Below are 16,249 nucleotides of genomic sequence, written 5' to 3' on the forward strand. Positions count from 1 at the left end.
TATGTATATATAAAGTGTTTATAATAGTTCTTGCCACACAGGAAATGCTGCATGTGTCTGTTAAATAAATAAGTAACAAATACCTTAGATCACATTTATTATCATCAACAACCTATGATGAAGGCAAAATTTCAAATTTAGTGTCCAAGGAAAACATTTAAAAAGAAATCTAAGTTTTAAGGATTGTTATCCAAATATGGCATAAATTTCCCTCCCTTTCAACTTTCACCTATTTCCCTACCCATGCCATTCCTTCTCAGCAAAGCCATCCACACATAAAAGTGTGTGCCTTAGATTGCTATGTTGACTAATTTGTTCTTAACTCTTCTTTCATCAGCCCAAGAACAAGAAAAGCAAGATTGAGGCCTCTGCCATGAAATTCTTAGGTAATAAAATTAATAGCACTATTCATAACTACCTAGAGCAAAGGCTAGGTGAACGGAGGAGAAAATTTTCCTTCAGTGCTTCAGTGCCAGAGCACAAAGTCACCTCCATTGTCCCCAGTGAGGGTTTGAGCAGGAATTGTGCCCACTTCTTGTTGCATAAATGCCTGCTATCAAGCTTCCCAACCTCGGTTAGCTCACTTAGCCTCACTCTCTGCTTCTGATCCCTCCTCTGTAAACTGTTAATACCCTATGCTGTTTGAATGAGTTAATACATAAAGTAGGCCACGCCTGGTGGCTCACGCCTGTAATCCTAGCACTCTGGGAGGCCGAGGCGGGAGGATCGCTCGAGGTCAGGAGTTTGAGACCAGCCTGAGCAAGAGCAAGACCCCTGTCTCTACTACAAAAAGAAAAAGAAAAAGAAAGAAAGAAAAGAAAAATCAGCCGGGCATGGTGGCGCATGCCTGTAGTCCCAACCACTTGGGAGGCTGAGGCAGGAGGATCACTGGAGTCCAGGAGTTTGAGGCTGCTGTGAGCTAGGCTGACCCCACAGCACTCTGGCAGGGCTGACAGAGCAAGACTCTGTCTCAAAAAACACAACACAACATAAAGTACCTGCTAGCTATTGTTGTTTTGTGGGATTAGGTCTTTTCGGTCTGGGCATTGCCTTTCCCTTAAGGGTTTATTTTAAATAACTGTACGACCCGGAAAACGGGGCGGGGTGGGGAGACTTGCTTGCTGGTTGGCTGCGGGATGGGGGCGGATGTAGGGGGCGTGGAGGGACAGCAGAAGCTGGTGACAGCACAGAGGGCAAAGTCCGCTCTCAGCCCCCAGAATAAACTTTCGCGTGGCAATGAGCTCAGAACCCGTCCGTGGGCAGCGCTTCCGCACACACCGGTGGGCCCGAGTCCCCGCGGGCCCCTCCGACCCGCAAGAGCCAGCGCGGGGCTCAGCACAGCCCCCGCCCCGCCGCATCCCCTGGCGTCGCCCGTACTCCCCCGCGCTCCGAGCGCCGCCGCCGCCGTGCGGGGCGCGTCCGTGTTTCCGCAGGGCAGCGGGTCCCCGCAGTCACCGAGCCACGCTCGGGGCCGAAGCCCCGCAGCGCCGAGAGTCGCGCCCAAGCCCGGGGCGGGGGCGGGGGGCGTGGCTCGCGCGGAGACCACGCCCAGCCGCCCCCATTGGCTGAGGCTGCCGGGGGCGGGGCCAGGGCGCTCCAATCGGGGGCCCCGCGGCGCCGCCTGAGCGCAGGTGCCGGGGGAGGCGCTGCCCGGGCGGGTGAGCCCGGGAGCCGGGTCCGGGCCATGGGGGCGCAGGTGAGGCTGCCGCCCGGGGAGCCCTGCCGGGAAGGTGAGTGTCTGCCCGGGCCCAGGGACCCGGCGACTGGGAGGCGCAGGGACGGGGCGGGGGGGGCGGTGCCGGGCACTCGCGGGGACTCGGCACGGCTAAAACCCACGCTCGGCGCATCGCGCTTGCGACGACCCCTGCAGCGGGTCGGCCTGTCTGTCACCAGGGACTTACGGGCGCCCAGGACGTCCCGGGCCCCGGGAATTCTCGAGTCCGACGAGGCAGCCGGGACCGCCGCGGGGTCTGGGCGGCCGAGTGCAAGTTCCGCGCGATCGCGGCGCGCTCGGTGTGGGACCGGGACGTTCCGGATGCCGCGGGACCACCCGACCCCCGGGCCCGCGAGACGGGACGTTTCCTGTGACTCAGTCTCACCCCGGAGCGCGCCGCCGCCGACGCCACCCGGTGGCAGAGGGTGTGCGGGGACCTGCGCTGGCTCCGCGACGGCGGGCGCGACACGTCCGGGCCGCCCGCGTCTCTCTCCGTCCTCGGAGGCGGGAACGTCTCCAGCCACCGGCGCAGTCGCTTCCAGGCTGCTCACGGCGGTCGCCGCGGGGGAGAGGGAACGGGGGACGGGGCTGTCGCTGCGCCCGGCTGGGATTTCAGCACCACCCTCGCCTGTCGCCCGGCGTGCGCGACGCGAAGGGTCCCTGCAGTCAACCAGAAGGCGCGTGTGAGCGGGACAAAGCGGGACAGGGGCTGTGTCAATGGAAATGATCACGAGGAAAGCAGACTTTTAATTTACCTGATAATGTAAAGAGGCGGACAATGAGCGGCACGGTAAGAACTATCTAATCTTTACAAAGTTGCTGGCAACTTCTGCGGTTCTCTCTCCTCTTGGCTCCTCCAGTTCATTCCCTGATGGAGAGAGTAAAAAATCAGTGACCTTGTCAAAACTATGCTGGCAAGGGAGAGAAGGGACACAAAAAAGAGGAAATGCCTGAACAATTCAAAAACTGTTCACAAACAGATTTTTTTTAAGGCAGCTGTATCTAGGAATTATATCCTAGATAGGTTATGTGCCCTTTTTTCTAAATAATTTCTAAACCACTAAGTCACACTGTTACTAACACACTCACCCTTGTTTACCCAAGGATCTATAAGGAAGGAGGGTGTGTGAATCACACCCGCTTGTTTGAACTTCTGGATATTTTTCCTGCTTTGCTCATGCATTTAGTTCCAACAAGACATAGTCAAGCTCAAGGCTCAATACCTGTGATCAACTGGAAATTGTGTGGAAAGCTGGTGAGAAAGACTTAGAAATCAGACTCCACATTATCAGTAGTGGAAAGAGATTGGACTTTGGCATCAGACAGTCTTCTCAGTTGTAACTTAGCCTCCTTAAGCCTTTCTTCATCTATAACATGGGAATAATTCCTACAGTTTACAGTTGTGTGTGAGGTGCAGGTGGGATTGCATTTGAGGCACACAGTTCAGAGCCTGACATGGGGTAAACAAAAGTTCAATTTTTCATTTATTCATTCAAATAACAAGAGTCCCAGGTGCCAACCACTAGCCTAAGTGCTAGGATAGAGGTATTTGCAAGACAGTCTGGTCCTAGACTCTAGGACTAGGTGCCGGCTCTCATGTTTACTGTCCGGATGGCAAATAATATGCAAGGAACAAATTTAAAAGGTCATCACAATAGTGGCAAGTGTCATGGATAATGTATTGAGAGTATTGGGGAAGCTAGATTGGGTACTCAAAGGAGTCCCGTTAGAGAAACTGATATTCTAGCTGAGACTCAAATGACAAGGAGTCCGTCACGAGGTCTGAGGATAGAACATTCCAACTGAACTTCCATGAAGTACAAATGAATTCCGTACTTGGTTTTGACTTTGAAAACCATGGATGTTTCACAAGACCTTCTAAACCAAGATTATCTAAAAAAATTTTTTTAAACACATATGAAGTTTGTTATAAAACCATTAAGTAAGCTGTACAAGGTTGTTTATTTGATTGAGAGTATTAAGTGGGGGCTATGACAGAAATGCCCCTTTCAGTTGGGAAGGTAGGGAAGGCCTCTCAAAGGAGGGGACATTTGAACGAGGAGCTAGCTAGGCCAGCCAGCACTCTGTAACAGGCTAAGTAACAGCTACTTTTTTTAAAAAAAAAGCTTTAAGTGAGAAGGAACATAGTCTATGAAAGGAACAGAAGAAATAGCAATAGCAAGGAATGAGATTAAACAGATAGCTAGAGGCAAGGTTCCACAGGGCCTTGTAGACCTTGGTGGGGATTTTGGATTTTTCCTGAATGCAAAGGGAAGCCCTTGTAGAATTTTGGAAGGAGGAATGATAAAATCAGATCTACTTTTCCAAAGGCTCATTTTAGCTGATCTTGCCCGAGCTACTCTTTAACCACATCTCATACCATCTCCCTTCTGTCACCACAACCTTCACAGTTCCTTGCACCCCTCAAGCACATTCCCTCCGCAGGGTTTTTGCTTTTATGGCTAGCAGCAAGCCTTTTCCATTTAATCTTGTTTGAAAATATTCCTTGATGCTGTTTTTGCTGCTTTTCATGGCACTGTTAATATACTATATTGTTATTTGTGCATTTGTTTATTTCCCTTCCCCTGACTAGAATATAAGAGGGCAGGAATGTTGTTGCATTGTTTGTATCCCTAGCTTCTAGAAAATGCCTGACAGCAGACACTCAAATATTTGTTGAAAGAATGAATGAAAGGACAACTAGTGTTGTTTTAGAGGTGCACGATGCAACGTGACGTCAGAGATGAGCCAGTTTCAGAGCATGTATAGCTTTAAAGTTCAGGGTTAGTTAGAAGTTGAGGTTTTGTTATCATTGAAATGAAAGAGGAGTGATACAATCTGATTCACACTGGCTGGTGTTTGGAGAATAAATTGCAGTGGACATAAAGAGATCCCATTCAGTTCCTATGCTAATACGAATAGGCAGGTGTATTATGTATTGCTTAGGTGTCTATAGACAGCTGAGGAGTGACTGATTTAGACAGGGTTCAGCTGGGTTATCTTTCTGCTTCAGACTACATGTCCACCTGGTCTTGGCTCCTTCATGTGGGATGAGCTCAGAACCGCTCCATGTATTTTCATTCTATGGCTCAGACTGAAGGGGCAGCAGCTCCTCGGGGAATTGCAGAGAATCACAAGAGTATAAACCCAACCACATAAGCATATTTGAAGTCTATCCTTATGTCAGCTTTGTTGATGTTCTGTTGGCCACCAAGTCACTTCCACCCCGACGTCAGGGGAAGAACCTTGGCAATCACTGACTTCTAGAAACCAGATATTCTATTCCATGTAATAAACTGCACAATTTGAATTATTATTCTCTATAGGCAAATAGCAGACAAATTATTTAAAGCATTTAACCTTTGTATAAACATTCATAATATTTTTCAACTGTCTTTACTTGTACTTTATGTTTTTACTTTTCTGCAATAGAAAGAATACTGGCCTGGGAATTGGGTTAGTTGGCCTTAGTTTTGGCAGTTACATAACTTTGATCAGTGTCACTTAATATCTTGGCATCAGTTTCTTTAAAATGTCTTCCAGTTATTAGTGCCTATGAGTTTAGAACTGGCCCATCAGCAATATTTATGAGCCACCAGGATTTCGAGCAACTTTGGGAACAAAGATATATTATGATCAAACTTTAGAATCATTGAGTCAAACACCCTTATTTTACAGAGGAGGAAACTGAAACCAAGAGTGATTTCTCGACTTGCCCATGATTATAGATAGTAGTAGAGCTTAAGGTAGAAAAAGGTATATAATCTATAGAATATTTAGCTGTTTTTAAATTTTAAAGGTGTGTGTGTAAACTATTATACCTGTACATAGAAGAAAAGTATTAAGTTGAACTGTATAAAACTATTATTTTTGTAGGGTCAAAAATTTTCAAATATCATCAATTTCATATAGTTTGACATAACATGAGAACATTAGAGGTACTCTTTGTAGGAGCAAAAACACTGCAAATTACCTAAATGTCCACCAACTATAAAACAGAAAAATTAGTTGTGGAATAGTCATACAGTGGAATTCTATAGAAGAGTAAGAAAACACAAACCCTGCAGCCACGTGCATCAACATGGATAAACCTCAAAAGCAGGTCACCAAAGAATACATTCTGTATGATCACATTTTTATGAAAGGCAAAAAAAACCCACAAAGCTAAACTATTACATAAAGATATAATCACGTAGAGAAAATTGTGTTTTTAAATCAAAGGAATGATAAAAAGAAAATCAGGATAGTTGTTACCTCTGAAGGGTGATATTTTATTTCTTCAACTAGGTGGTTGACACCTTGGTGTATATTCAATTATTTTTCTTTGTAACTGACATGTATTTCCTAAATATTCATTATTCAATATTTAGAACAATTAATAACAACATCAAAGTAGTAATAAATGTTCCCTGCTGACAGGAGTATAAATTGGTACAGTCCCTTTAGAGGGCTATTGGTAGTGTCTGTTAAAATGAAAAATGATTAATATAATACATTTTTTTCTTTCTATGTTGAATAAAGCCTGGATTACATTCCCTGGGTAATTATTCTGCTTACCTGGCTCTTGAGAAGCCAACTCCGATTTGAGATATCTTTGATTCTTCTAAAACACTTCCAAGTCCCTGCCCACACGCCCGTCTCCTGCACCATCTCTCGCCTTCTCTAGGCCACTCCTTACCCACTAAGCCACCATTCCTGCCCTCCCTGCCTCTGTCAAACAGGTTCCCAAAACATAAAACAATTTAAGTTCTAAGGTCAGTAGCCATATAAGACTTTTATTATTTTCCTGCCATAAAACTTGCAGCATTCATGCCCCCCCTACAATGAGAACCTGCAAAACGCAACGGAGATTATTCGCACTCCCTTTTCACCCTCTGCCACCCCCCCACCCCGCAAAAGTCGGAAGCATTTTGCTATGTCAACAGCTTAGAAGGAATATTGTTTCGCTGGAATGAGAGCCACCCACGCTGATTTCAGAGATGAAGTTTTGGAATGGTTATGTTAACTGCGTAGTAAATGACATGAATGCAGCCATGGAATTCACTGGAAAATCAGGTCAGATGTTTTCTCGGGAGTGAATGTAATCAAAATTCTTACTAACAGAAATATACACAATCACTTCCCATTCTTGGGGCTTAGATGAGATGAACAATGTTTGGAACCAGATTCCTAAGGACTAGCTTGCTTGATAATTTGGAGTAGTTCTTATTAAAACAGCCTGCCTGAAAATTCCCCGGTATGATACGAAATCCCTGAAGTAATAGAATTCTCCTTGGAATATTTAGAAGTTTGACTCAAAATTTATTCTATATCTCTGAAACAAAGTTGGTTCATTTTCAAATTACAGAGATAAATGAAATAGTCATGAAAACCTTGAATTCAGTTATTTTGTTATTTTCCAGATATGAACTTTGTGGTTGTTTCTTAACTTTGTGGTAAAATTCAGATGGCTTCATAATGCTTTGTCAGGTATATATAGATCCACTTATGGAAATTTTGTTGCTAAGACAACATTTAGTCAAACTGCTCTTTGTTCACATGCCTTAAGATTTTTAAAATGTAAAACCAGTTTTTTAATTGAATTCTCAAATTGTATCTGATTAATTTTCCTTTACTTTTTTTGTTTAGGGCAATTCATATTTGCCTTTTTAAAATGGAAAAGATGAAAAGACAGAACATGTTATCATAATGTCAGCTTGTTGGTAGCTTTTCAAGTGGAGAACAAATTGTAAAAATTTCTCATGTAGCATAAAATGGTTTCATTTTGTGTTTAGCCTCAAAATTCCAAAGCACTTAAAATAATGGGTCTGGTTGAGTGCTTTACATGCTTATATTTGAATCTTATTCTTTGAAGCCTATGGATATTTAATTCATTTTTCTATCAGTTTTATTTAGGAGAAGGTAGATCAGTAGACCTGCAAAATAATTTTCTTCAGGGAAAGTGATACAGAAAACTAAACTCACTTTAAAAGATATTTTCTGCAATGCACAATTCATATCCCACCAGTAGGTTGGCTGGGTTTCCCGTACTCTGGTGATTTCTAGACCTACGAGGTTGCTGTGCCCTCTTCCTACACTCAGGCCTGCTGAACCCTGCTTTCCGGGAGACAGGCTGATAGCGCGAAGGAGCGAAGTGGACGTGTGTGACTGTGATGAATTGCTGAGCACAAGCCAGGTCTAAAGAGTGCCTTGCTGCTCTAGCAGGTTGCTGTTTTGCTGGAACAAAGACCCAAGTATTGCTAGATCTTCCAACTTAGAAGAGGAATCCAGGCCCTCATGTGAAATCTCTCATTTTTAAATGATGACAACTAAACGATTTAAAATCATTTTCAGGAACCTGTGCAAGCCAAACTGAAAATGTCTTACAGGCCTGTGGCCCACCTGTGAGGCATTTCTCTGCACACAATAATACAGCGTTTCAGTACCGTCCACTCAAGGCTCTGTTTCCAGCAGAAAGTGTGTAAGGATGCATACGTCTCCCATTCATTCTTGACATTTCCCTCTTTCCTTTGTTCCAGGCTATGTGCTGTCTCTGGTCTGTCCGAACTCCTCCCAGGCATGGTGTGAGATCACAAATGTGTCCCAGCTGCTGGCTTCCCCTGTCCTCTACACTGGCCTGGATTCCAGCACTACCAACTTGAGCATTTCAACAAATGCAGAAAACAAATACAGTCTTTATGTGGGCTTAGTACTGGCAGTAAGTTCCAGTATTTTTATTGGCTCCAGCTTCATACTGAAAAAGAAGGGCCTCTTGCAACTGGCCGAAAAGGGCTTTACTAGAGCTGGTAAGTAACACATGCATCTAGAGCATTCAAGTTTCTAACTGCAGAAGTAATCCTAATGAAAGTCCATGATGCTACACTAATAATAATTTACTGTCTCTATCTTAGCCTCAGCCTCCTTGACGGAGCCGGCTGCACCTCTCACAGTCTCAGACCTCCTGCATAGATAGACTGTCCCCTGCTACCTCTCCACCTTCCTCTTGTACTTTCCTCCATTCACCTACTTTTCTCTCATTCCTGGAATAGGCCTAGTTCTTTCCTACCCCAAGGTCTTTTCCCTTTGCCTGGAACTCTCCTCTCCCTGCCCTTCGTTCGGCTGACTCATCCTGACTTCAGTTTGAGCATCATCGTCCCAGAAGGGCCCATCCTCTCTGGGCAGGTCTCCTGATCCATCCCCCGTTATTTCCTATCCTTGCACTCACAGTTTTCTTCACTGAATCGAGAACAATTTGTATTTGTACATTTTTTATTATATTTACTTGTTGCCAACAGGTTTACTTGTTTATTGATAGTAGGTTCACAAGAACAGGGACCTTCCCTGTGTTTGACACCCAATAAATGTGTTAAATCAATAAATGGAAAACAACAGAATTAGGCTACCATTTATGGTGACATTTCAGATGCTGAGTAGCTCTCTTTGACTATCCTTCATGAACCAGGAATTTTCTATTTTTATCAAGTATAATATCGTAAGACCTAAATATTTTTCTAAGGTCCATATGGAAAAATAAGTGACTATAAATTGTGCAAACAATTTTATAAAAGAGTACTATTGAGGGATGATTTACACTATCATAAAATAAAACATACTATATTGCTGTATTAATTAAGACAATTTGATACTGGCATTGAAGCAGACAAAAGATAATTTAAAACTTATATTAATCAAGTGGACCCAAGTACATATAACAATTTAATATATGATTTTTAAAAGTGACATTTCAAACCAGTGGAGAGAGGATGAGTTATTCAATTGAAAGTATTGAGACAATTAGAAAAAATTGAAGAAGAAAAATGTGAAAGTTCTACTTAATACCATTCAGCAAAATAAGTTTCAGATAGTTTAGAGTTAAATTTAAAATAAAATAATTTTTATAAAAACCTAAAAGAAGACTTTTCTAAGCATAAAGGTAAAGGAAGAATATATTTTATATAAAGGAAGAGATTGGATTCACCAAAAAAAAAAAAATAAAATCCTATATGGAAACAACTGAAACTAAAACATAAATGATACATTGGGGGAAATGATAAAATATATGCTAAAGGGTAGTTAAGTTCCATAATATGTAAAGAGTGACTGCAGTCAATAAGAAAAAGATTAGTACCCCAACAGAAAATAGGCAAAGCATAGAAACAAGAAACTCACAGAATAAGAGATGCAAATGGCCAATAAACATATGTAGGTAAATATTGTTTTGCTAGTACCCAAAGGGATACCCACTATACAGTAATAAAGTCAAGTATTGTAATATGATTCCAATTTAGTTATTTGCAAATTTTGTAAGGAAAAAATCCTAAATAAACATAGTTAACTACTTTGCAAAATAATCTTCACAGCTTATATATCCTGTCTAGTTTAACTATAGCAAAATAATCTGGGTGAAATTCAGGGGATTAAGTATATTAAAATCGATGAGAAAATTTTATTTTCTATAGCAAACATATAGCGATGACTCAAGGTCACAGATTACAGTAGTGGAAATATAACTCCTTGAATACCTTAGGAGAGCTTTTTGTGCTTTCCAGTAGACTATATAGAAACTCAGTTTCATCATGCCAAGGTAAAGGTAGAGTCCATCTGCTGGATGCTCCTTATTCTCTGACAAATCCAAAAATCTCAAAATCTCTTATGTCAACCGTCTTCTTCCCCTTATGATCCTCATTAGGTACCAATGTAATTTATGATTTATGATTTTCTGTCTTTAATTTTAACCATGGCTGAAAAAATGTATTTAGAGTTTGTAATAGTCTATTTCCATACCTCTGATTGACATAAGCACAGTGAAGCTGATGATTAAATTTCCTCCAAATAAAAAAAAACTTTCTGTAGAAATCAAAGGTGAACCTAGTGACATAATAAAAAGCTTTAGAAGATCTTTGGAAATGACCAAGCAAATAAACTAAAAAGACTTTAGATATACTGACTTGATTTTTCCAACCGTAATCCAGTACCTTTCCTCAAAGTCAATTCTTCAAACATGCTTCCTCCAGTTTAGAACTTAATTTTTATTTTTGATATTTTCCTAGGACATGGTGGACATTCTTATCTGAAGGAATGGCTCTGGTGGGCAGGATTACTGTCAAGTAAGTTCTTAATGCTGACAATAGTGTTTGCTTGGAAAATGATAAATAGATTATGGGGAATTTTTCAAGCATACATTAGAGATTAGGTAAGTGGCAATCAAATGGTACTTTAATTATGAAGTCAGTGTTTTCCTGGAAAGATATCTATGAAGATAAAAATATAAATAATATAAAGTATTCAAGGAGAGCATAATATTCTAAGAAAACCACCATGACTCTTTTTATGACAGCAGTTTCCAAATTGTTCTGTAAGTTTAGATTTGCTTTCTGATGTTTTCATAATGCCGGTGACTCCTGCAGATCTGGGGGGATGTAGCGTAGCAGCCAGAGAAAGGGAGAAAGTATACTGGTGTTCCTTTATCTGCCTACAATAAGCGTTTGCTCGGTGTAGTTTGCCAGTATGAAAATACCACATTCTGTGGCTAAGTGTCCAGTTGTGATCTGTGAGGATAATTTGGCCCCAGTACAAGAGCGCAGCTCTTGGAAGGATTTCCCTCACTCTGGAAGTTATCTGCATCCATCTATCTCATGGAAGGCTAGAGTTCCTCAGATAAGAAAAAGACTACATTCAGGAGCAGCGCCTCATTATGACTTTAAAACAGCTGCTTGGATCTCCTTAAGCTACTGAAATACTGTTCCTCGCCTGTAGATCATCTGCAATTCAGAGATGCCTGACCTCATGGGCCCGTAGTAGGCATTTCTGGCTGTCCCCTACCTAGACACCAGATCTCTACGAAGAATTCTAATTTTACAAGTTGGTTTTGGTTGTCGATGCTAATTTGCAAAGCAGTAGGTATTCTTGAGCAAATGGAATAATTCTCTGCTTACTACAAAGCTACCTCTACTAGATTTCATCCGTGTGCCCAAATATATTTTCAGTACTGAAATAACTGAAATCTCTATTGAAAGTCATTTAAAATGTATATTCATCTGTCACCACTGCTCGTATTAGCTGAGTTTGTCTCACCAGGAATTACAGTTTATCTGCATTCCAATTTTCTCCTACCCTCCATAAAATAAGTTACAGCATTCCTTTTAGCTAGATATTTCATTGTCTTTTGGATAAAAGTCCACTGCTTTTGCAAGGGTCATTTGTTTTTCTCTTCTTACAGATAAGTCTAACTTTTATATCCATACTTCTGCTTGCTTTCTAGTGGGGGCAGGAGAGGCTGTGAATTTCGCTGCGTATGCTTTCGCACCCGCCACCTTGGTCACCCCCCTGGGTGCGCTGAGTGTTCTCATAAGGTACGTGTGAGATAACACGCATGGATTCTGTAGGTATTTTAATACCAAAGTAAACTTAAACCATAAGAAACATACTGCTAAGTATACCTCAAAACAACAACAACAACAAAAATCTAGACCAGCCTGGGCTCTGAGAAGACCCCAAATCATTTCTGAGATTCCTAAGAAGCTTTGGACAAGTTACTTAACCTCAGTTTCCTCATTTGTAAAATGGGAACAATATTTTTTTCTTGTCTAAAAAACAAATCACAAAACTAACTTGAGAAGACTACAAAATCAATAGCAGTAGAAATGGGAAATAGATTGTCATATTATTATTATTTAGAAAACCTATGACAGAGTGAGCTTGGTTTCCTGCTAATATAAAGTAATTGTGTGTTATATTTGGGATGATTCAATGACACCTAGCAGATTTTTATCTCTCACCTGAACAAATTGCCAAAGTCCTTTTAACTTTGTGTATTGTCACAGTGTTTAATGACCATAGTTATCAGAGGACTTTAAAAAGCATAGTGCTTAGGTTAAATTTCAACTCTCACTAAAATTCTTGCATTGTCTGCTGGGTACTTCTGTTTGGAGACCCAGTGGTTTCTTTTAGTTCTGGACACAGGAATAATTTTCCTATTGCATTTTCTTCTGAGCCTGTCTTTATTATGATCCCAAACAAATGTGTTCAATGATTTTTTTCTGACTCAGTCTTTATTGTGATCCCAAACAAATGTGTTCAATGAGCCCATGAACTCTTTTATGCTAAGCTGCCATTTTGTTTTTGTTTTTTTTTTTGTCTTTTTCTTGTCCATTCATTATCAACCTCTAGTATAAAGCTTATGATTGGGCCTACCCATTTCTCTTTATTTTCTTTGTAGGATTGTTGTGAGAACTAAATGAGTAATACACGTTAAGCACGTAAACACTCATCTATGCAATGAGTAGTAGGAGTATTTTCACCGAGGCTGCAGTGCTACAAGTGGCCACATGAGGGCAACTCTAGGAAGGCACCTGGTAATCGATCATCTTCTTGGGAGCAGACATTGATACTGTGCTCCTGGGAACACCAGGCCATTAGAGGAAGGAGGCTGGTGTGTGGGAGCCAGAGCCGGCCTACTGGTGGAGCAGCAGGATGGTATACTCTGGCGTCCATGGCAGTGCCAACCTGTAGCTTCCCAAGGCCACGGCAGTAGAAGCATTAGGAACATAGGATAGGTGGAAATATCAGGCCAGTAGCAGGTGCTAAGGAAGTATTTCGATATTTTGACCATCTATATGGTTCTAGTGGTGTGAACTAGCTAAATATTAGCCCTTAGCAGAGAAATTCCTTTCTAGGAAGATATCTTTCTTTGAAACTTCTGTGGGCACATGTACTCTAAATGTATCATGCCTGTAAGATGTAAAAGATCTTCCATTTTGCTTAGCTTTAAAGGAGAAGGTGGGGGACTTGAAAATGGATTGAGAGAGACCTCTTGGAAGGTCGTGGGAAGATTACAGGGACATAGAATGTCTAGCAAAGCTCTTCAGATATAAAAGCAATGAAGCAGATTTGAGTGACGGTTAGTGCTGAGTTTCAGACTAATCCAGGTGTCACACGGCATATTCAAGTCCGCTCACTGGGATACAAGGTGTCACGTGCCACGGTGGGACTTCTGAGCTGCCATGAGGTCAAAAGGTAATTGAACCACAGTGATTTTATTTTTTTCTCTCCCAACAGTGCAATACTGTCTTCTTATTTTTTAAATGAGCACTTGAACATTCATGGGAAAATTGGCTGCATATTAAGTATATTGGGGTCAACTGTGATGGTCATCCATGCCCCGCAGGAAGAGGAAGTCACGTCTTTGCATGAAATGGAAATGAAATTGAGAGGCCCAGGTCTGTGATTGAACTTAAAGAAATTCTGTTCTACTTTCTCTCCTCATCAAATGATATTTGTGATAATATTATAATAGGCTTCCTACAAGCCTAGCTGTGGGTTGTGAGACACAGTCAGGTTTGATGGAGTATTACAAGTCTCCTAAAAAGATGACAGAGCTTATTTTTATGTTCACGCTTCCCCTCTACATAATGAAAGGGAAAGATGGGGATTGTAGAGGGAAAAGACTTATATTCAAACCCAAGTCTTTGCTACTCTGTGCCTCTGAAAATAAAATGTTGATCCAACAACACTTGCCCTACCTCGTAGTGTTATTGGTGAGATTCAAATGATTGTGAAAGTAAAACATTGAGAACTATACAATAGAATGTTGTTGCTTTTAATTTACTATCACTTCCATCTCTAAAACACCTCTGCTCTTAAACTCATGACTAACAAGATTGCAGAAAGGCATGATCCTGTTAGCATTTTCTGAAGTCTGATTCTTTTCTCTTCCTAACAGGATTTATTTCCTTTGCTGTGATCGTAATTGTGATCTCCTTGGTGCTGATTTTGATTGTGGCTCCCAAGAAAGGAGAGACCAATATATTGGTCTACATTTCAATCTGTTCTTTGATTGGAGCATTTTCAGTTTCTTCTGTCAAAGGCCTGGGGATTGCCATTAAGGAACTATTGGAATGGAAGCCGGTTTACAAGCATCCCCTGGTCTTTGTTTTGCTGGCTGTTCTTGTGCTTTCAGTGACTACGCAGATTAACTATCTCAACAAGGCACTGGACACCTTCAATACGTCTCTCGTGACCCCCATCTACTACGTGTTCTTCACATCCATGGTCGTGACCTGCTCCGCCATCTTGTTCCAAGAGTGGTACAGTATGGACGCTGGAGACATCATTGGAACCCTGAGTGGGTTCTTCACTATTATCAATGGCATCTTCCTTCTCCATGCTTTCAAAAATACTGACATTACCTGGAGCGAGCTGACAGCCACAGCTAAGAAAGAAGTCCTCTCTCGGAATGGCAATGAGAACAATTACGTTTTACTAGAGAACATGGAGTGTTCAACCCCCGGAAACAATGATGACATTACCTTGTTTAGCAGAACTGATGATCAAAGTCTCTAGAAACCCTGAACTTTAACCAATACGAGACACTCGGAGAGGAGAAAGAATACTTGCTTTATGGAAGAACTGCTAGGGAAGTTAGCATTTTTAAAGTTCTGGCTAATAATTTAGATTGTGAGGCCAAGTAAAAATGCCTTCATTGTGGCCATCAAATTTGAAAATCAAGTTTTGATTGTCCTCTAGAAGACATCTGCTTCTTGTCATTTCTGCAAACTTTGAAATATTCCCTAACCCCCCCAAAAGTCAAAGAGTTATGTGTGTCTCAGAATAATCTTTCTTCTGGCCACAATATATTTGACTCTGCCATGTGGCTCTTCATTTCTTTGGTGGCTGTTCTTAGACTCATGGTAATTCATAGACATAGATAAGGTTAACAGTGTTCTGATAAGCAGACTATCAGTCACCATTCTCTGAGTCATAATTTCAAATTATTAGAACTGGGAAGTGAGATCACTGGTGCTTTATCCTCCCTTCCACAGCTTCCTTCTTTTAAAACTAGATAACTAAGGGGTAAAGTGTTGAAGAAAAAAACAGGCCTGCTTTGGAAATCTATTCCTTAGTGGGCCAGAATACACGAGACACACCTACCCATGAAGAGCTTATGAACTGCAATTTATTGACATAGCATAGGAGTTTATTACCAATTAAAAAAGGGAGAATGGAGGAAGGAGAAAAACGCTTTGGACCTCAGGTAAAGGAAACAATTTTTTTTTCCTTTTCACAAACACACAAATGATTGTGTTCTCAGGTTCGTTTAACTCAGACCTGGATGACATAAGACAAAATGGAGTTTCTGGAGAAGTCCAAATAAATTCAGCTTTGGAGGTACTTGTATTCATATTGTTCCTTTCTTTTACTATTATCCCAAAGGTCATTTTTCTTGTCAATGTAGAGATTTTTATAAAATAATTGCTATATTGTTTCAGGATTATATTAATTTATTCTCAACTGTTTTAAAGGGAGTTTTTAAACCCACTAAAGCATAGGTTTTCTGCAGACTGGAAATGAGAAAAATCTTTGTGAAAAATCTGAATAAAATTATAGTTCTCTAAAAATTTGGTATTTTCACCCTTATTAAGAAAATTACTTATTAACCTTTAGTTACCTTTAAAAATAGCTATATCCTACCACAGTGGTAGATTGTTTTTTTCTGTTAAATTTCATCTTGTTTTTCATACAGCTTTATTGATAAGCGTTTTAGGAACATAGAGAGTT

The 16,249-nt window shown here is 41.2% G+C and overlaps 1 protein-coding gene across 1 annotated transcript; it reads left to right on the forward strand.

Annotated features, from left to right (window-relative positions):
• The first annotated feature begins 1,615 nt into the window (after window positions 1-1,615).
• On the forward strand, window positions 1,616-15,862 carry NIPAL1 (NIPA like domain containing 1). The gene is made up of 6 exons (XM_045532967.1): window positions 1,616-1,730; window positions 8,233-8,499; window positions 10,744-10,800; window positions 11,955-12,045; window positions 13,751-13,911; window positions 14,415-15,862. The coding sequence occupies exons 1-6, from the start codon at window positions 1,685-1,687 to the stop codon at window positions 15,032-15,034; spliced, it is 1,242 nt and encodes a 413-aa protein (XP_045388923.1). The 5' UTR covers window positions 1,616-1,684; the 3' UTR covers window positions 15,035-15,862.
• Window positions 15,863-16,249: the final 387 nt, after the last annotated feature.

Source organism: Lemur catta, chromosome 19 (assembly GCF_020740605.2).
Source record: "Lemur catta isolate mLemCat1 chromosome 19, mLemCat1.pri, whole genome shotgun sequence".
NCBI classification, from domain to species: Eukaryota; Metazoa; Chordata; class Mammalia; order Primates; family Lemuridae; genus Lemur; species Lemur catta.

Coding starts and splice junctions, on each gene's coding strand:
- NIPAL1 (XM_045532967.1), top strand. CDS start 1,685: ATGGGGGCGCAGGTGAGGCTGCCGCCCGGGGAGCCCTGCCGGGAAG. Junction 8,500..10,743: donor AAAGGGCTTTACTAGAGCTG/GTAAGTAACACA, acceptor ATATTTTCCTAG/GACATGGTGGACATTCTTAT. Junction 10,801..11,954: donor GTGGGCAGGATTACTGTCAA/GTAAGTTCTTAA, acceptor CTTGCTTTCTAG/TGGGGGCAGGAGAGGCTGTG.